This window comes from Daphnia pulex, chromosome 6 (genome assembly GCF_021134715.1).
Source record: "Daphnia pulex isolate KAP4 chromosome 6, ASM2113471v1".
Classification (NCBI taxonomy): domain Eukaryota; kingdom Metazoa; phylum Arthropoda; class Branchiopoda; order Diplostraca; family Daphniidae; genus Daphnia; species Daphnia pulex.
The window spans coordinates 4,884,555-4,904,439 of NC_060022.1; the positions used below are offsets into that span (position 1 = coordinate 4,884,555).

At 42.7% G+C, this 19,885-nt stretch overlaps 5 protein-coding genes and 1 long non-coding RNA gene across 13 annotated transcripts; 4 read left to right on the forward strand and 2 right to left on the reverse strand.

Annotated features, from left to right (window-relative positions):
- The first annotated feature begins 4,640 nt into the window (after positions 1-4,640).
- On the forward strand, positions 4,641-5,798 carry LOC124196009 (coiled-coil domain-containing protein 28A-like). Of its 4 annotated transcripts, none has more exons than XM_046590764.1 (4): positions 4,641-4,767; positions 4,843-5,120; positions 5,313-5,444; positions 5,509-5,798. In XM_046590764.1, exons 2-4 carry the CDS (start codon positions 4,877-4,879, stop codon positions 5,718-5,720), a joined length of 588 nt encoding a protein of 195 aa, XP_046446720.1. In that variant the 5' UTR covers positions 4,641-4,767; positions 4,843-4,876; the 3' UTR covers positions 5,721-5,798. The 4 variants fall into 4 exon arrangements, with proteins under 4 accessions (XP_046446720.1, XP_046446722.1, XP_046446721.1 ...); XM_046590766.1 differs by having other exon boundaries at positions 4,642-4,767; positions 5,364-5,444; XM_046590765.1 differs by having other exon boundaries at positions 4,683-4,778.
- Positions 5,799-6,001: 203 nt separating this feature from the next.
- Positions 6,002-7,346, reverse strand: LOC124196008 (carbonyl reductase [NADPH] 1-like). The gene is made up of 4 exons (XM_046590763.1): positions 7,192-7,346; positions 6,575-7,104; positions 6,291-6,508; positions 6,002-6,224 (listed from the first exon to the last, which is right to left on the reverse strand). Exons 1-4 carry the CDS (start codon positions 7,213-7,215, stop codon positions 6,100-6,102), a joined length of 897 nt encoding a protein of 298 aa, XP_046446719.1. The 5' UTR covers positions 7,216-7,346; the 3' UTR covers positions 6,002-6,099.
- Positions 7,347-7,592: 246 nt separating this feature from the next.
- On the forward strand, positions 7,593-16,266 carry LOC124196006 (protein Aster-B-like). Of its 5 annotated transcripts, none has more exons than XM_046590756.1 (11): positions 7,593-8,123; positions 8,918-9,006; positions 9,078-9,814; positions 9,896-10,126; positions 10,248-10,424; positions 10,967-11,281; positions 13,646-14,039; positions 14,116-14,240; positions 14,316-14,508; positions 14,578-15,178; positions 15,256-16,266. In XM_046590756.1, the coding sequence occupies exons 1-11, from the start codon at positions 7,909-7,911 to the stop codon at positions 15,560-15,562; spliced, it is 3,384 nt and encodes a 1,127-aa protein (XP_046446712.1). In that variant the 5' UTR covers positions 7,593-7,908; the 3' UTR covers positions 15,563-16,266. The 5 variants fall into 5 exon arrangements, with proteins under 5 accessions (XP_046446712.1, XP_046446713.1, XP_046446715.1 ...); XM_046590757.1 differs by having other exon boundaries at positions 9,899-10,126; XM_046590761.1 differs by lacking the exon at positions 7,593-8,123 and adding an exon at positions 8,224-8,604.
- On the reverse strand, positions 9,927-10,973 carry LOC124196013. The gene is made up of 2 exons (XR_006875529.1): positions 10,713-10,973; positions 9,927-10,504 (listed from the first exon to the last, which is right to left on the reverse strand). It is a non-coding gene; the product is annotated as an uncharacterized LOC124196013 (long non-coding RNA).
- On the forward strand, positions 12,577-13,189 carry LOC124196011. The gene is made up of 2 exons (XM_046590768.1): positions 12,577-12,865; positions 12,979-13,189. The coding sequence occupies exons 1-2, from the start codon at positions 12,650-12,652 to the stop codon at positions 13,081-13,083; spliced, it is 321 nt and encodes a 106-aa protein (XP_046446724.1). The 5' UTR covers positions 12,577-12,649; the 3' UTR covers positions 13,084-13,189.
- On the forward strand, positions 16,023-19,752 carry LOC124196007. The gene is made up of 5 exons (XM_046590762.1): positions 16,023-16,159; positions 16,369-16,470; positions 16,781-18,063; positions 18,127-18,866; positions 18,939-19,752. Exons 2-5 carry the CDS (start codon positions 16,391-16,393, stop codon positions 19,344-19,346), a joined length of 2,511 nt encoding a protein of 836 aa, XP_046446718.1. The 5' UTR covers positions 16,023-16,159; positions 16,369-16,390; the 3' UTR covers positions 19,347-19,752.
- Positions 19,753-19,885: the final 133 nt, after the last annotated feature.

Below are 19,885 nucleotides of genomic sequence, written 5' to 3' on the forward strand. Positions count from 1 at the left end.
ATTTCCCCTCAAGTTTGTCTTCCTTTTCTCTCGCGCACAAACGCAGAGTCGACTGATTAGCCCTGCAACTGTGTTTGATAACTATCTTCTTCTTTCTTTCCTTTTTTTAAAGAAATAAAACACGAAATCCAAAAGCGGTTGCCTCCTCCCTCATCCGAGAAATTTCCCAATCGGATGGACTAGGACGCGTCAAACACTAAAAAACTTTTTCAACACCGCTCAAGTGCTTTTTTGTGTACTTATATAACACACACGACTATTATATGCTGACGGCCTCAGCGGGATTTTTTCCTTTTTCCTAGTCGACTTTGTGTCCGACCACTGCAGAGCCCTCGAGATGTGCTCCGACAACAAGGCAGACGCACACACAAAAGAAAGAAGTCTGAACCGCATACACACATATATATAGCGAAGCGCTCACGGTCTATATCTATAATGTTCTATCATTATTTATGTGCGTTTACGCCTACGTCGTAAAAAACATCCGCGACAACAAAGGGAATAAACCTCCTCCTCTCGGAATAATAAAACGCTGGTGAACAAGAAGAAGAAGAAGAAGAAAGTTTGAATGGTGTCGATCCTGCTCGGATGATGATGGGGGGGGGGATCCCTTTTGGTACTGCTGCTGCTGCTGAAGAGAGTGTGCGGCGCATATCATTCTCTCTCTCTTTCTTTCCAGCTCTTTTGTATAAGTAGATATGTTGCGCGGCTGGTGCTGTTGTGTTGTGTGCAGTCGCTTTTATCAGTCGACTGGCCCTCCCGCTTCTTTTTCCTTTATTATTATTCCCTCCCGAACGCGCTCGCGTATTATAGTCGACGGCACGACGCGCCTATTATTCATTCTTGTTGCAAATTGCCACACAAGACTTTTTATTTTGTATTTTTCCGAATATTCTTCTTCTTCTCGTTAACTTTCGCTCTTAAAAGGTCAAGTCAATGTCGCCCAGCATCTTCTTCTTTTGCCTTGGCGTGTGTAATGTACATTTCCCTTTTTTTTATTTTTATTTTTCTCTCTCCCGAGAGTGAGAGAGAGAAAGAGAGAGAGAGCCATGATGGCGTGACGGATTCGATTTGTGTGAGCTGCTACTCCATCCGGATGCCTACGTGTTATTTCCCCTCCTACTCCTCCGCTCGTCTCTCTTATACGGTTCATGTATAAATGTACATTGCGCGCACACACACACACAAGTCATCAGGGAATCCGATTCTTAATGGTTCGGTATCATCGGGCCAACAAGCGTCGGCGTCGGCGGCAACTTTTCCCGCTCTGCCAAATAAAAGGGGACGACGACACAAATATAACCCCCAACCAAAGTATAAATTCCGTATGTACCGGGAAAACGGTCACGAAATGCTCTTGTCTCTTTCGGCAGCTTTTCATCGTGACGTTAGAGTTAATCTCGCAGACGAGAAGCTGCAGCAGCGCTAAACTATTATGTGCATCTGCGATATTTAGCATCTCGCTCTGATGGCCAGTGTCGTCTTTGAACGGAATTGGGCACGAAACATTCATATTAAGGACCAAAAGGATACAAGATCAAAGGATAATAATGTGTGTGTGCACAGTACACACGGTCAAGAGCAGCAGCCAAGAGCGTGAATACTGCACCAATCCGCCGTGGACAACGTGACGCATAGTCGGGAATAATCCGTTAGACGGCCACATACAGATAGAAGCCAAAAAAAGAAAGCTAGAGAAAAAGGGAAAAACACAAGACACCCAGAAGTTTATGTGCATACACATATATACCTAGAAGAATTAAAAATGAATGTATACATGTAATTTTTGGTTCCTTTATTTTTCTATCCCGTCTGCGCTATATAATCCCCGGGAGATGTCGACTTCTCGCCTATTCTTTTTCCTCTTTTTTCCCGACACAAGGCCACGCCACACGTATGTACACGTCCATCTTGTCGACTTAGGATCTATTTATCACGAGAACTTTGTCTAGCGGGACTCTATATACATGTGCTATGTGCGGCTTTTCGGATGCGGCGGCGGCGGCCCCCTTGTACACACTGTATAGACGCGGTTTACGTTTTCGCTTTGGCTGCTGCTGCTGCTGCTGCTGGCTTCTCTCGTGTATAAAAGATTAAATTCCCGCAGGGACGCGATAGGACAGAGAAAAAAAAATGGCAGCCAAAAGGATGGAAAAAAGAGGTTAATTCAATGTTATATTCGCCGGAGAATAGATATGTAGAAAGTAACGGCGGCGGGTCTATAGACTTGCACGGAGACATGAACACGGTAAAATGAATTGACGGTTAGATGTGTACGTTTTTGTAGAGAATATAGGGACAGCTCGAGAAGATAAACGAGGGACTCTGTACGTACAAGCCGCTGGGGGAAAGCATTCGATCAATTTGTTGGTTGTGGCCGTCCGTGTGACTTGACTCGCCAAAAAATTGTTCAGAGTCTTTCATCAAGTCTTCCCCTACACATAGTAATATACACAACCGCGTGTCGTTATTGAGCTTTCTTTTCTTTTGATATCGTTTACGTTTCCATGTATTGTGGCCACCCATCTCATCTCAGGCGTTTAAGCCTTTACATACACGAGCGTCCAAATTTGTTTGGGGGTTTCGTCGAGTGAAATTTGCATGTCAGATGAGGGAGAAAGAGAGGGGGAAAAAATAAAAAAAAAAAGAATCAAAAAGTTACAATAGGGAACGACTCGCTGATGAGTTATTCAGTCAGCGTGATGATGATGAAAAGCCGCACTGGGTTTTTCATCTTCCCATCAACCCTTGCGTCATCTCATATTTATGATAATGTCGGCGGTTTTTTTTTTTTTTTTTATTTTTTCCCCTCCTTTTATTTTCTCGTTTCACAGAACGTGAACGACAAAAGAGTATGTATGCGCGCTTGAAACTCTTGATGAATTGCTGGATCGTTCATCCATGTACAGGATATATCGCCCCCCTGCCATTCTTTTGGGTTGCGCTATCAATTCAGATCAATTCCCGTTTACATTCCCAATTGTTTTGCTGACCGTTTCGCCCAATCGATGGAATGACGTCGTCGGAGAATTCCAGCGTCCCCGTTTCTTTCGATTGCTCAGTTTCAATTACAAAACTATTTCCCTCCTCATCTGATGTCAAGGTATTCCGAGTAATCAACGTCACCAGAGATCACGACTCAAATGAATTTGGCTCGTTAATAAGTTAACTGCTTAGTTTGGTGAATGAAGCGTTGATTTCATTACGGGGATATCCGTGAATCGCATGCGTGCAAAAGTTCATTGAAAAATACCTGGAATCTATAATTCATTTAGAATTAATGGCGCTCTGCTGGCCAACAAGAGCTTGCGCAACTCTTCAAGACGACGACCGGTAACGACGGTGATTTACAAATTCGAAACAATATCAAATTTATGTCTGACATTTAGACTCAACAAATTGATTTTAAAAAAAATATCCTTTTGGCCAATCAGCGTAGTCATGGCGAGTGTAATGGCAAGGATGCCAGTCGAGTAGTTCTCGGTTTTTAGTTTGAAATGGGGACGCCAATTAATTTTAACTGTTAACTATTTCGGAGGACTATGCCTACACAAAATAGGAATAAATATTAATTGACTCTTATTGGCTTCGCAGGACACGCCCCTCTCGACTGCTACGTCAGCACTTTACCCGTGTGCCATCCTAATTATCTATTTATGGATCGTCCAATTATTTTACTGTCACTTCCGAGCAGAACAACGTATGAGTAGTGCAATTTTTACAGGTGAATAGCGAAATCCTCTTCCCATTCCCCGAATAATTATTTATTATGCAGTGCGCTACAAGATCCTGCTGTGGATGCCGGCAGGCTTAGAGCAACCCACTAAAATTGTTTGAATCAATGATTCAAAATTGAAATAACGTTTCGGTGAAAAGGCAACAATTCGCTATCTTGAAAGGACTCGTCGACATTGTTACTCGTATTACGACGCTTGGGTACTGTTAGGAAATTCAACGATTGTAACATGTACCCGGAGGAACGATTGGTGCGTAGTTTTCAAATAAAATTTAATTTTACAAGAACCAGTGAAACACTGTTAAGCCAACACTTGAAAAATAAATTAGTTTACTCAACACCTGCGGGTAATATGACTCAACGTTTGCTTTTTGGGCTGATTTACCCCTAGGAAAACTATACAGTAAAAAAAAAGAAATTATTAATGCTAACGTGATGAAGGACTAGTAAGAAAATAAAAATGACAGCATAAACGAATGCTCCCATGAATGTGCCGAAAGGTCATCTCTCGAGGGTCATGTTCATTTTCCTCTTCGCCAGCGCCCGCACACAGAGACAGCCAAGCCAGCTATCATGTTATCCACAGCTTGTTATCATCTAGCCCGAGTTTATGTAAACAAGTTTCCCCTTGGTCCGTTCAAATTGACAGGGCACAACAATAATAATAAGCTCTCAGACACGCTAACAAGAACTTACGCCCTCAAGCTCTGCTCTTCACCAAAGTCTGTTCTCCTTTTTAAGTTGATGATGATAACGAACCCATGTATAATAATTTTTCTACACATTATATTTTAGTCTCTTCTTTCAACAATCTTTTTTTAAACCTTCCCTTTGCATCGTTTTCGTGACTGAAAAATAACAAAATTTACGTGCGCCGTCGTCCGTCGAGTATGGCCGTACCTCGAGTGAGAAGAGGCTTCAGTCGAGATTGACTCAAAAATAAAAACAGTAACAAACATGGCCTACCTATGACATTTCAGATTTCACTTTCTACAACTGCTGACTGGAAACAAGAAGTTATCAATCAACAGGTTTCTTTGAAGTCGTTTATTTGATTGGATTCATAGTTTAACAATGTAGTTTTCTTTTTAACTATTTATTTTTAGGATCCATATTGGTTTTCATCGTTAAGCAAGGATCATGGAGGAATCCCATACACCCAACACTCATAGCCATCATAACAGTAAAGAACGGACAAGGAAAAGCCCACATCCGATTCCTGAAGTGAAAATTCAGATTGATTGTTCTTCTCGTACGTCTTCCAGTCACAATCACAGGGGTGCTTCTTCAGATGGGACGTTGACAGAGAATTCTTCCTCAGAAACACCTTGGAATCGGGAAGCCAAAAGAACTAAGATATTTCACCCCAAGCCTCCCAGGAAGGGTATGACATCATTTAGCCTAGCATATTTTATTTTCTTCTCTTGGTGGCATGACTTTTTTTAAATAGATTAGCACTACCAGATCTCCTGTAGTCAGTTGCATGCCTCATTATGATTTACACATGTCCTTTTCTCCATGTTATGTGCCTGTTTTCCCTTGCTTCTTTGTTGGCTTGTTTGTTGTAAATTGTCAGCTAAGGAGTTGTACCCAGAAAGTTCGCACAGTTCCCACTCATTCCTCACAGATGTGGCTGATATGAGGTCCATGGAGACGGCGCTGATTCAACTAGTCAACGATTTTCATTCTGGGAAACTCCAAGCATTCGGCAAGTTTCAAAGTCTTCAATTTTTATGGCGTGATTATAATAATCAAACTTTCGGAATTTGTAGGTCGTCACTGCAGTACTGATCAAATGGAAGCTATTAGAGACCAGCAGGAGAAATTGGCGAGATTACACTTCGAACTTGGAGCGCAGCACGATGTCAACGCCCAGCAGACGTCAGACAACATGAATGAACTCGTATCTGCTTTGGAGCATCTCTCCCAAACCATTGAACAATTACATCCACACTCTAGCCAGAGCCAAAGTGATTCAAACTAGCTTACCTCATAGTTCTGCTGTACAGTTTCAAGATCATTTTCTAAATTGATATTATACATTTCGGATCCTTTTCCATCATTCCGTCGAATTTTAATTTGAACGTCATATTTTTCTACCATTACACAGCTATCATATAACTTGACTGTAATCCTCAACATGTCTCATAAGTGTAGTACTGATGGGATGTGGCGTTACTACCTTCAGCATTATGATTTTCTCATTAATGTGACCAAAATGAGAAAGTAAAGAATAGCGAAGAAGCGTTGACAATGACCAAAATATCCCTTTCAACAACCAAATATATTGTATTCAAAATATAAATCAACTAATTAGCTGGGATGATTCTAAATCCATATTACCGATCAACGGACAGCAGACATTAGTCAAGAGGTGGCATTGGTCCTTTCACCCAATCAACAATAGTCTTATCGCACCAAACAAATAGTCCTTTAGGTTCTTGCACATTAGGAGGCAACAGGGCCAACCACGATGGAGCAACGGCACCTATACACAACAACATACCACAGATCAGTAATGCACTTAATAATTTATTAATAGAAATTGTGTTACCTTTTTCAATGGTGAGGACTCCTCTATATTCTGACATTTGAGTGTTAACATAACCGGGGTGAACGTGGTTGATGATGATGTCTTCGCGTGAATCGCGTTCAAAGTCTCTGTGTTGGATGCGGGTCATTGCGCTTACACCGATTTTTGATACGATGTAGGTCGTGTAGTAGCCAGTTGCAGGCCAGCCATACTTGGCATGTTCCCCTTTTTGAGCTGAACTGTTAATAAAGAACTTTTTTATCAAAATTTAATTCACTGTAGACTTCTAAGCTGAAATAACTTACTCAACAAAATTCTTCATCAGACCATCAAGTTCTTCGTAGGTCAAATCTGGTGAAGACAGCTTAGCTTTCAACTCATAACCCATAGCAACTGAATCTTCTCCTGTGATTTGTGTCAGATGACCCAACATACTAGAAAGGTTCACCACCCTTGCATGAGGCTTAAGGATAGGAAACAAAATTTTGCAAACACGTTGAGTGTCAAAATAATTGGTTTGCATGGTTGTTTTTGCATGTTCAGCAAAGACTTCATCAGGCAATCCTTCCTTGAATGGAAGTAAAATTGCAGCATTGTTCACAAGAACATCCAACCCTCCATAAGTGTCTTTTAAGTGATCTCGAAGTTTTAGCACACTGGATTCATCATTGATGTCCAGTTGATGAAACTTTGGCTGTAGCCCCAACTTCTTCAGTTCTTCAACAGCCGCCAGTCCACGTTCTTCATTTCGGGCAGTGAGATATACTGAACCTTCAAATTTGGCACATAGTTCCTTTACTGTGGCAAATCCTATACCCTGATTAGATCCAGTTACCTAAAATTGTTTGAAATAAAGACAAGATTGTGTGAATGTATGTTTAAAATATGTGTGCGACATGTGGCACAAACGAAGAGAAATTACCACAGCGACTCGGTTTCCTGACATAGTTCAGATGGAGAATTTGACCTCAGCGTAAAAGTGCGAAGTGTGAACTGTCAATGTCAGATTGTCAGTGAACTGTCAAATTCCGAAGCAGAAGACTTGCGGAAAATTTTATAGAAACTCTGGAATACGCAAGTCGCTAGATGGCATTAACACTTAGTAGCTAGCCTATATGGCAAAAATGGTTGTTTCACTGAAACGTGTAAAGAGCTCGATATCTTTCAGTAACTTTTGGTAAATCAACTAAAAGACACTGATTATTTTTACTGAAATCTGTAAGGTTTTATATTTTTCTTTTCGATATTGACCTTACCGATCGATTTAAAAAAGCAATCGATTACCTGAATGTTTTTACTTTTTTTCCCCCCTTCCCCCTTTTTTCCAGCAGAAGGAAGAAAGGAATATGGCCGGATTTTGACGTGTCGTTCAGTCGTTCTCAACTGTGATTTTGTTGTCCCCTTCCCTAAACTCATCATCGCCATGAATCTCATCTCTATGTAATTCTTATTGTTTTTGTGATTTCTCCGTTCTAATTGAGTGACGTGAAATAAGGGATTTTCCACTTAACCTTGCACAATCTCAGCTGTATTACTAAGTCTCAATACCTTGCTGAACAGTCACGCTTCAGTATTAATCGCGCCGTTTTCATCTATCCCCTTTTGTGATAAATTAAAAAAAAAACAAACAAAAAAAAACATGTCTCTTGAAAAGAGTCTCAACTTGGACAATGAAGAGTCTCCCGCTGGAGTGGTCAGACTCTTAAAACAGATGTCTGAGCCTAGTGATTTCAATAGCAGCATCAATAATGTTCAGTCTGGTGTGGTGATTTCTCGACAGAGCTCCAGCAAGTCTCTGGGACATTCTTCAACAGCAGATTCCAGCTTTGACAGCATCTCCCCCGAACCTCTTAGGTAAATTGCAAAACATTTACTTAATCGTCAAGCATTACAATGTTAATGACAATGGGTAAACACACACAGGATAAGAAAAGAAAAGAAACACATTGTTTTGCATCACTAGTCACTGCCATCTGCTGGTAAACAGCTGAGGATATACAAACTTAAATACGGCGCGTGCGCCTTTTGGGCCGTTATATTATACACGTTTGCCAATCGGTGGAAATGTTGCTCACGACTGTTTATTGATCTGTGCGTCCCCATGTAGCCTTAGCTCTTTTTCCTCTGCTCAGCTCATCCGCATTGATTGCTACGTGTCAGTTAAGCTGGTCCGGTGTTCTTCAGTTGCTGCTGCAACGGAAGAAAAAAGTCGTCAGAAAGCCGCAGTCATTCGATTGATTGCGGAACTTTTGCGCAGTAGCCAATGAAATCAGGAGCGGATATTATGTGTGAGCAACGTGTGATCAAATAATTTCATCGTTTTTTTTATTCCAAGGTAAGGAAGGACTGATATGGCAACAATTCACGTTGGTGTGTTGTACCTTAGACTTTTTAAAAAGAGCTGAAGAAGTCTTAGGAGTTATAAGTATCGACAGATTTGCGCGTGTCTGTGTGTGTAGGGCGTCCTTATCGATTTGAAACCAGGAAACGACCAAAGAAAAGGTGTAGGAAGTATGACAGAAACTAGCAGGACAAGTTGTGGCCTTGACAAATGATGTTGTTGTCGACGTTGTTCCGTCTTCAGATGGAACATTTTTAACATTGTTTTTTATCATTGGCAATTATTTTTATCCGTTCGTTGATGGCAGTCTAGAAAGCAGCGAAGAACAAACGTCGCCTATACGGAATCGTATCCGTCGGAGCGAAACTCTGCCCCCAATCATCTGCAGATCCGAAGGTTTGTAATTTATTCATTCTGTTTATGAAAGAATTCAAATTAAGTTGTGGTTTTTTTCTTATAAATTAAAGGGGATTCGGCTGAAATTCCGAATGGAAACATGGCGACAACCGGATTGGACCATGGTGGAGGATCTTCTCATCTCACATCGCCGGAACGATTGGCTCCCGCACTTTCCTACCCTTGTCTGTTTACGGCCACGACGTCGACGTCGGGAAATTTATCGACGACCACAACGGCCACGTCCGGCCTCTCCAACTCTTTGCTCTCTTCTTCACCAAACTTGGCCGGTGCGACAGTGGAAGGAACAGCAACAACACCGTCTTCATTATCATCGTCGTCGTCATCCAACAACAATTCCTCGTCATCGGAGACGACGGAAGCGATTGGACCATCACCATTGGCCCCGGCTTTTTCATCCTCGTCCCCCCTGAACAGCAGCAACAGCACCGGCTGTTGCAATGGCTCCATGGCGGACCATGAAATGAATCCTTTAGTTTCTTCCCCGTCGCCGATCCCCGGCGGTCATCAGAGACCGTCCAGGTCCCGTAGTCCATCCAGCCCGTCGCCTACCCGACGGAACGATGAATCTTCTAGTAGAGAAGCTAGTCTTGAGAAAGCCTCCAGTAGTGCGGCCATTGCCGCTGCTGCTGGAGTAATAGGAGTTGGTATTAGTAGTGGAGGTGATGTTTCGCTGGATCAGATTTCCGTCGAAGGGGGTGAATCTGGAAGCGCTGGATCGATGCGATCCTTTGAACATTTGCCGAGAAATACGCCCAGTGGTCCGGAAAGTATTAACGGTAGCAAGGTATTTCACATTTTAAATTTTACTTTTTTTTTTAATAACCTTGATTGAATTACAATTGATTTTTGCTTATTAATTCGCCAGCAGGGTCGTAGTGGCGGAAGGAAAAAGTCTGCCTGGTACCAAATGTTGAATCCGACGTACCGCTCCCGTTGCGAGGATTTCAAAAGGATTTTCAAAGATTTGCCGGTCGACGAGCGATTGATTGTCGATTATTCATGCGCCCTGCAACGCGACATTTTACTGCAGGGTCGCATTTATGTGACGCAGAATTACCTCTGCTTCTACGCGAACATTTTCCGCTGGGAGACGCTGGTATAAAAATAAATTCTTTTTAAGTAAAAAGAAAAGAAAAAAAATCAATTTGCTGTTTATCGATTTTATCAAATTCTGTGGCGTCGGATCTTTACTATTCCATTTTTTTTTGTTCAAAAAGGTGCAACTCCGATGGAAAGAAGTGTCTTCACTGACAAAAGAAAAGACTGCCCTGGTGATCCCCAATGCAATCCAGATCTGCACCGAGGCGGATAAGCATTTTTTCTGTTCTTTTGGGGCGCGTGACAAAACCTACGTTGTCCTCTTCAGAACTTGGCAGCAGGCTCTTCTCGATCAGGTTTGTATTGATTTCCTTTAACTTTTCTATTATACATGGAGGCAGGCGGCCACCACGACGACTAGATTCTTTGATGCATCCTGCGTGAGGAGCGTATAAGAAAAAGAAAGAAAGAATGGGGGGTTGACGACCGATCGAGAAACAGTACCATCTACTGGACAGTTCTACAGGCAGCAAGGGAAATGGGAGCCGAGATAAAAATTGTCTAGTTGAAAAAAAAAACTGAAACAAAAAACTAAAGCCAATGACTATGTGAAAATGAAGAAGGGATAAGATAAGAAGACACACCAAACTTTAGCGTAGGGGGTTATAGTCGAGAGTATCTGTTCTTTTTTACTTCCTTCTTTTTCTATCCAATTGTTGATGATTCTCTCTGTCTCTCTTTCATTTTTTCCCTGATTGGTTCCGACGCTTCCGTCTCGGTTCTTTGGGTTTTTTCACACTCGTTCGTTTGCGGTGGCCATCGTCGGTGTTTCTTTTTTCACCTCATACAAAAACCCAACGGAAATCACTCACGCACACACGCACGCACTCGTTTGCAGCCGTTAGGCAATCAGGAATTGTGGAAGTTCGTCCATTCTGTCTACGGCACTGAGTTGGGGTTCAGCAGCAACGACGAGGCCGGAACTTCTTCGTCCATCGTCTGCGGAGTCAGCGCTTCCGCCGGCGAGGCCTCTCCTCTATCGGAAATCAACCAAGTCCAGCCGTCTATTTCTTTGCAGCAGCTCAGCTCGCCCAGTCCATCGCTTCATTCAGCCCAGACGTCCAACGACGACGACAGTGGCAACGTCCTCCACCAGCCCATCAGCCACAACGCCATCCGAAATCGGCACCATCATTACAGTCGACGCCTTCAGGTGGGTCCTGATTCTCACTCACTTCATTCTGCATGTCTGTCCGTCTCGTCCGTTGCATCCATCTGCCGTTTCTCTCGTCTCTTTCCACTTCATCGTCTTCTATGTCTATCCGATTATAATCTCTGCAACAGATGGCGTTCGCAACAACTTTCACCATTTTAACGCTAGATGGCAGTCAACCAAGTACCTAAAAAAAACGGTCAAAAAAAGACTCGAGAGACAGCACGCACGGGAAAAAAACAAAACAAACGCAATTGACACAACATAGACTCATTGGGAGTCATTTGAGCGTGAAGTTGGAGGGTGGTTGTTGTTGTTATGCCGGAAGGGCATGCGTGGACTGCTCTTTTGGTCCCTTTGCGACGCAGTAAAGATAAAGAATTAAAAGGAAAAAAATAACTTACGGAATGTTGAAAGCTCCAAAAACGATCAACCAAGGACAAGGAGGGTCCTCTTCATCAATTGAAAGATGGGGGTTCTAATTGGAAACTGCTTTCTTCTTAATGAAATCAAAGGTTATCCATTTCAAACCAGTTATCGACCGTCGACCTCGATCTTATCTTTGAAAAATGTCGTCCGTTTCCTTTTTCCTTGCGATAGGGAAAAGTGTCAGACAGTTTTTTTTATTTCTTTAGATGAGCATGAAATTTGTTTATCACTCAATTGGTTGCCAATCATCTTTTAAATCACTCTTTTTTTTATTCGTCGTTTTTGAGGAACAGTTTATTTGTTTTCGTAAAAGGAAACAAGCCGATAATGACGTCATTTTGCTTCCTGGAGCGATTCGTGTTTCGATCAGCTGTTTAAGTGCGCGTGCACCGAATGAATAAAATACTACTGCGCTGCGTGACCCTTGTTGTGGGTGGGTAGACAGGCAGGCAGGCAGAGGGCACACTAACTAACGAAAATTTGACATTCAAACCACTGTCGTACGTGTGTTACGAGTTGTTGTTATTACAAAATTAATGGAAAAACGTCTGTAATCGGTCGATCATATTGGAATTGCTGATGGTCCACCTACTCAACTACCGGGTGTATAGTGGAATTGTCCTTGGGTGTCGTGACTCACGGCCTTCGCTCAATTATGCAAACGGATAATGGAAAAGGTGATGTCGGTAACATAAGGAAACTTTAACAGAAAATAGTCTACACAGTGGGATGAGAATTTTAAAAAAGAACGAAGAAGAAGAATCGGATTGCTCAAGGACGGGTGGACTGGAGTGAGTAAGCCACATCCTTCTTTTTTTCTTTTCCCCCCAGTTTCTTTTTTTTTTTATTTATTTCACTGGCACTCACGATGCGTAGTATATAGTAGCGAGACACGTTGAGTTTCGGGTCCAGTGCCGTGGAGGAGAGTCTCAGAGAAAGATGACGGGTGACGAGGTGAACTTAGCGTCTCGGCATCAGATCTTGTTGCCTATATCCGTCGAGTACACTGAAGAACCGGAAGAGCACGTGGATAATCAGAGTACTACCAGCGAAAGTATGGCGGAAGACGATCATTTGTGTACGGCCGCCGTGGTTATTGTAGTTGACGATCCCGTTTCCCATGTGACGACAGTCGAACCACCACCTCTCATTCAGGTATCCCCGTCACTCAGACACTTTCTGTTCAGTGGGGAAATTTTTAATGTTTTTGGCTTTTTGGTTGATTGGTTTATTGATTCGTTTGATGTGTGGTGTTTGGTGTGAATTAGACGAAGGCGGCGACCCTTTTGGACGAATTGTTTTATCTCTTGTCCATGGATGGCGAAGCACTCTTCTACGACTCTGTCCATTCTTCTTCTTCTTCTTCCAATTGAACGGCACAATTTCAAAAATTCTATTAGTCCGTTTTCTGACGGCTATTGTTTCTTTTTGTTCGTTTTGGTCGCTTCTATTTATTACACGCCCCGGTTGTTCTTCTTTTCTCCTCGACTTATTTCTGTAGTTTCTGCCTATCCCAATGATTTCAGATCGGGTCAACACTTTCACCGTCCAGAGAGCCAGTATTTATAAAAAGAATCCAGGTACATGAGTCCTTGCCAAACGGACACACACACAGAAAAAGAAGAAGAAGTAAAAGTTTTTCAAGAGAGTCGAGATTAGAATAGAACGGCGGTGCAATGACGTCAGCCTCTCTCGGCCTTGCCTTTTTTATTTTTCCTTTTGAGTCGCCAGTTTCGCCACCAAAAGTTTGAATTCTTTTTTTCTTTTTTTTGGTTTCCTTTGGAAGTTGACCAAGTTTTTCTCTGAAAATTCAGTGCTCGAATTTTCGCCCGATTTATCTTAATTGGGAATGTTTGTAGCTTGCCACTTTTTTCTTTCTTTCTGAAGACAAGTTTTCCATTGTTTCCTTTTTGTATTTCGTCTGAATTTTATTAGCTGCCGGGTGACGGAACGGGATCCGATTGGAGAGAGTCGCTCGGCATCAGCAGCGGTGCCAGTGGTGGTAACAGCGTCGCCGGAGTGGGCGGATTAGTGGCAGTGACGGAAAGAGGAGGAGGACCGACTGGAATCATCTTGAAGGACAACATGCCGTCAGCTGGCGGAGGTGGTGGAACGGGCGATGCCGATGTTCCCCCGCCTTACAGCGAAACGACCGAGTCGGAAGATGAGCGTTACATGAATGACGAGGCCGTCCAGTGTCCCGTCTTGCACGAAGGCCGCGAAATGGTTAACATGGTCATGCCCATGAGCGTCGACGAGCTCTTTACTCTTCTCTTCACCAATTCCACGTTTTACATTGATTTCATCACCACAACTCGCAAGTGCACAGGTACGTAAATTCAATCAAGCAATACAAGACATCTGTCATTTCGAAATGTGAAAACTAACGCATTTGGGCCAAACAGATTTAGATGTGAGCCCATGGCAGGAAGGCGAGACGAATCCAGCGGAGAAATTCCGCAAGGTTGCCTTTACTATTCCGCTGAGTAACAACATTGGAGTCAAAAGTACACGGGCGGTTGAGAGTCAGGTAAATTAAAAATCAAATTTACGAGGAACAATTCAGATTTGAAGTTAATAAACGTTTGCGACTTTGCCATTTTAGACATTATTGGATGTAAGCCGACCGGGCGATTTTTACGCGATCGATGTGGAAGCCTCAAACAGTGGAATTCCGTACGCCGAAACGTTTGCCGTCTGCTGCCATTGGTGTCTGATGCGATCGGGTTACAGAAAGTCGCGTCTCGTCATTTACTCGCAAATCAAATACAAGAAGTCCGTATGGGGAATCGTCAAAAGTAAAAATTTAAAATAACAAATTATATAAATTCACCGACTTAACGCGAATGTTTCTAAATAATTTCCAGCTTTTATCGAGAAAAATGCTTGGGCTGCTCTTGAGGAGAATTTTGACCAAATGAAACGGAGCTTATTGTCAATGCAATCATCGAGAGACGCCGAAGATGTCAGGATCGAAAGACGTGCCGAGTTGCCCTCGTCGTCGGGCACAGGATCCGGCGGAGCCATGGGCGTTGGTGGGCCAATGAGTAGCGGTGGTCCGTTAAAGAAGAGACACCACTCAAGAGCCAACAGGAGGCGCAAGGAGGGAATGATTGACAATGGATTGATGGAGAAACGATCGAAGGAGTCACCTCGGTCGTCCAGAAGCGTCAAACAATCGGGAACTGGCGCTGGTGGCGGATCTGGCAGTCTAGGGGTTGTACGCCACAGTAAAATGGCGGCCTCCTCTTCTTCTTCCTCACCGACTCCATCTTCGTCAGGATCGACGCCACCTGGTGGTTGCAGCGCTGTTTTCTATGTCGTTTTAGTTTCGCTGGTTCTTTTGCTCTGCACCAACGGGTTCCTCTTCTCCAAGATTTGGGCATTGGAACAATTGGCCGAGGAACTTGCCCGTCATCCGCCATCTTGCCTTTCGGCCGCCAACATGGCCGACCTTCGTGTATTAACGTGAGTGTAACCATTTCTGTCACTTTGGCAACCGAAATTGAAAGAAATAAATTTTCATTTTTCTTTTCTTCTTCTAGAGCCCAGCCGAAATCACCGGAAGAATGGATGCGGATATTGCGGCAACAAGAGACGCTTTATCGATCGACCGAGTCGAAATGGCGGTCGACTCTGTCGGCCATGAGCGGTTACTTGAAGCAAACTCAAGAATCGCTGACGAACCTTGAAAGAGAAATGGAACCCGATTCCGATTTGATCCGCGCCATTTTAGAGAAAATCCAACCACCTGCCTCCTCTTCTCCTTCGCCCGTTCCTCCCGTTAAATACCATCCACCTCGATCGACTCCTGCGACTGACGGCGACGATCCTACCGATCCGCCCAGTTAACCCTAGGGAAAAACAATTATTCAATCATCACTTTAAAAATCCTATTCCATTTGTGACCACCTTTTAAAAGTTTCCTCTTACACACACACACACACAATTCACACACGTGCACACACACACAAACAAACAAAAAAAAAAAAAAACGGGCAGGATCCCCCCTGTTAAGTTTTCATTCTTATACTATTATAATTATTCTTAAAAAGATTACAAAAAATATATATTATATTCAAAAATTAGGTGAAAAAGAAACAAAAATAAGAAAATGTGTGTGTGGCCCACGGCGTAGCTGCCCAACCCCCCATGTTTAAAACTATTCCAAAAAAAGAGATAAGATGTGGTATTGTTAACTGCGATAAACCCCTTCTTCCCCCGAACACTCCTCCCTTTTGTGAAGAGAAGGAAAAAGTCTTGTTATTTGTCATATCATCTTATTTGGCGGCTACATATAAAAACAAACCTCGGTTATCTTTAATTAGATTGAAGGCACCCTTTGTTGTTTATAGATACTTGGCCCACTTGTGTTTCATACATATAAATAATTGTGTATAGGAAGAGCCGAGAAGAAAGTGAATTCACCCAGTCAAGATGATGAAGAAGGTAAAAAAAAAGTCCTGATGATTGTGTGTGTTATATACTATTATTTCTTGTCATGTAATTTGATTGTTTCGTCTATCATCGAAAATAATATCTAATAGGAAATGGAATTTCCCACATTTTCAAGTGTTTTCAAATCTCAATGTTTTCAACAAATACTGCCGCCATCAGCTTATTATCTTAAGCTGAGAATGCATTTTTTATCTTTGCAGGTAGTCGACGTTGGTTTATCCTATGATAACAATGAACGTCATTTCGAATGACGACTTGAAAAATAGCAGTCCACAGCAGAAGGCGTTGCTATCGAATCCCACGTAGGTCGAAACCATTTCTTAACCAACAAGATGATGCATTTTTCTAAATTAAGAAATGATCTGTCGATAGAAATCAGATACAAAAACTTACCCAATGATTGAAAAAGGTTAATGATCAACATGATATGGTAAAACAAAAATTTGAACGTCAAGTATCGTCATTTGATAGATTAATGGTCGAAATTATTGTTTACATTTCGGTCAAGAGTCGTCACGTACACTGCGGACCTTCAGAGTTTTTGTAATCAGTTTGGAAAGCCGAAGATTAGAGTCCGGTTAGACTTTGATAATATTTTTATTGTAACTTTAGAGTTGAGCCGAGTGAGGCCGAGACATTCGTTCCACGCATGGCCGACGCGAGTGACGACCATCCATTGAGGCCGCCTCTCTGGTACCTGGAGTTCAGGCAACTGCTGCGCCGGAATCCAGAAGAGGCGGCCAGACGATGGACTCGGCATCTGGACGACAAGGAAAGGATCGATATTGTTTGGACTGCTGCTAAAAGTATTCATTTGGATGTGCTCGAATGGAGTTTGTTGTTGGAGAACCAAGCGACAAGGAAACGATGGATCGACGCCAACGAATTGCGGGACGAATCCGGTTTGTGTCTCCTGCACGAAGTGGCGTCCAACATTTACGTCACCGTACGCAAATTGTTAGCCGTCTTCCAGTTGTTGATCCAGCGGGTCGGATGTCAAGTCAACGTCACAGATCCCGACGGATGGACCGTCTTGCACTACGTCTGCGGATCTCACGTCAAACGCAATCGTCGCGGGCGCCAAATGTACATCCGCCTGTTGAAACTTTTAATCGAGTCCGGAGCAGATGTTACTATTGATTTCGAGGGAATCACTCCGCTTCATTTGGTTCACGAATCTCCCTGGGCTATCAGGTACTTGCTGTTGAACACTCCAGCCAGGGCTGACATCTCGGATACCTTCCAACGGACGCCTCTCATATGGATTTTACGAAATCCTCACCTTCCGCCCGTCCGACGCATTCCAGTCTCCATTTTCCGCGGGCGAATGGACTTCACTGAGGCGGATTACATGGGCCATTCCTTGATTCACTACGCCGTTCTTCGCGCCCAGTCTGACAAACTGGACGACACGCTGCGACTTATCAAGCGACTTGTTGACATCGGCGCTGATGTCAATCACCGAAACAAACGATTACGTACCCCATTATTTTTTCTCGTTCACAAGCCCGACATGCGCCAACTGGCGGAATCGCTCATCCAGCGATTTAATGCTGATGTTAACATCGTCGACGCCGACGGTTTCACCGTCGTTCATATTGCAGCTATCCTTGGAAAATTGGACTACGTCACCTTGTTCTTGCCTTACCTGAAAAGGAACGTGGGTACCATCAACGGCGAAACGGTCCGCACTTGTCTGGAACAGTACTGCGATCCTTCGACTATAACTCCCGAACTGGAAAATGAACTGGCCTTACTGGAAAGCAAAAGTGAATTCAGAGCCAAGCGGGAATATGTCGAGCCGTACACAGTTTGGAATTACGTCCACCAAATGGATCGATTTAGGGGTCTCCTCTCACTTTACATTGTGGACACCTTTATCCGGTATCGAGGAGGTAATAATATCACGTATTATTTGAAATTAATGACATTGATTCAACTTACGCAAACATTTACAGGTCGGTCGTTATTTACTGACTTTTTCCACCACATCAGCCACAGCGCAGCGATTATACAAAGAGCAAAAGATTTCTTGAGCCGCATTTCCAAGTGGAACGGATCGTCACAAATTTTACTGGATATAATCGATCAGTACTCGGTCGTTATTCAGGACGACGCTTCCCAAAGTCAGAATATGTCTATTGAAGTAGAAGAATCTACGCAAATTGCTAGATCTGTTCATCAGATAGTCCTGAAATTGATGGAACAAATTCGGATTAAAGATGCTCAAAATACCAATTTTGGTTGGAAACTGGACGTTTTGCCCGTGGGAAGCTCCGTCGATGGCAGTAAAATTCTCCTTCCGGATGAATATGATTTCCTTGTTGTATTCCGCCGTTTCGAGACCCAAAACAAGTTGGTGTCTGTCGGAGAGGATTACGTGGATCAAGTTGAAAAATTTCGGCTCTATTTGATTCAATGCATGCAAGAAATGGACCAACAGTTGGCCGGAGAGGAACTTGGATTTCAGTTTGTCGATTCCGAAATGCGACGGGTCTGTCTCAACATTCGATTGACTTGGCGGGGTAAACAATCGTCAAAAAACAGTGTTTTTCGCGGTTTAGCCATTAGCGTCGATTTGACGCCAGTTTTCCACTTCATCGGATGGGAAAATCAAAGTGGATTTCGACCACTTCGCCCGCTAGAGTCGCTGCCCCAGTGGTTTCAACGCGATCAAACTGTTGAACATTTTCGACCGGTAAATAATAATGCAAAATATTATCGCAAAAATTATTCTCATAGCATTGATAAAATATTTTTAAAATTTCAGCTTCATAATTGCCTGACAATACCCCCGTGCGCTGCGACGATGGAGGCCCGCTGTCTGAGTCATTCATCTCACTGGCTGTTTCAATATTGTCTAAAACTTTTGAAACTGATTGTCCAGAGTGAATACATCATCCAGGACGAACCTACACCCAATTCGCATTTTCTGAAAGTGGCTCTACTCAAATACATCGACGAAAAAGGTCCCCCAGTTCAACGTCAAGACGTGGCCCGATATGTGGCTGGAATCTGCCGCAAATTGCAGGACACGGACTGGCGTTTCAGAATTGATGATTTTGTAGCTGATGTCTTGATGCCCTCGCCTGTCGTTACTATCAAGAAAGAACTTTTATCAATTTTGGATAGAACTCGTTGTTCTTCTTTTCTATTCCATGATTGTACTTTACTTTAACAGTTTTCATGTTGTTGTAATCGAATGCGCATTATATAAAAGGGTGATATATTTTTTCGGTCCTTTGTTGGTTTTGTGATTCATTTGGGCATTTAGTATTTTCTATCTTGTCAAGTTGCCATGATTGATAAAATTATCGGTTTGTGTCAATACGCCTGCATGACTGCATCAAACTCTTGTCAAATAGTAATTGGTTATAACTGGATAAATCTATGTAAAACACGTATTCCAATTCGCTTATCTATTTTGAAAATAGCTATGAGCCCTATGACATTGGGTAGACAATTCACATTATTATCAAAAGGATTTGAACTTAGCAAAACAACCCTGAAACAAACTGTGGTTGCACAATGTTGTATAAAATAAATAATGGTTGGATTGTAAAGTAATAAATGTCAGAATCTTATCCCCGCTTTCTTTCAATTTGTAAACCTTCATCGGGACATCGGAGTTTATGGTTATTTTGTGTGATGACTTTCACTGGGAAATTTAAAAAGTTTAGACATTTGTCCAGTAGATGGCTTAAATAGAGAAGCGAT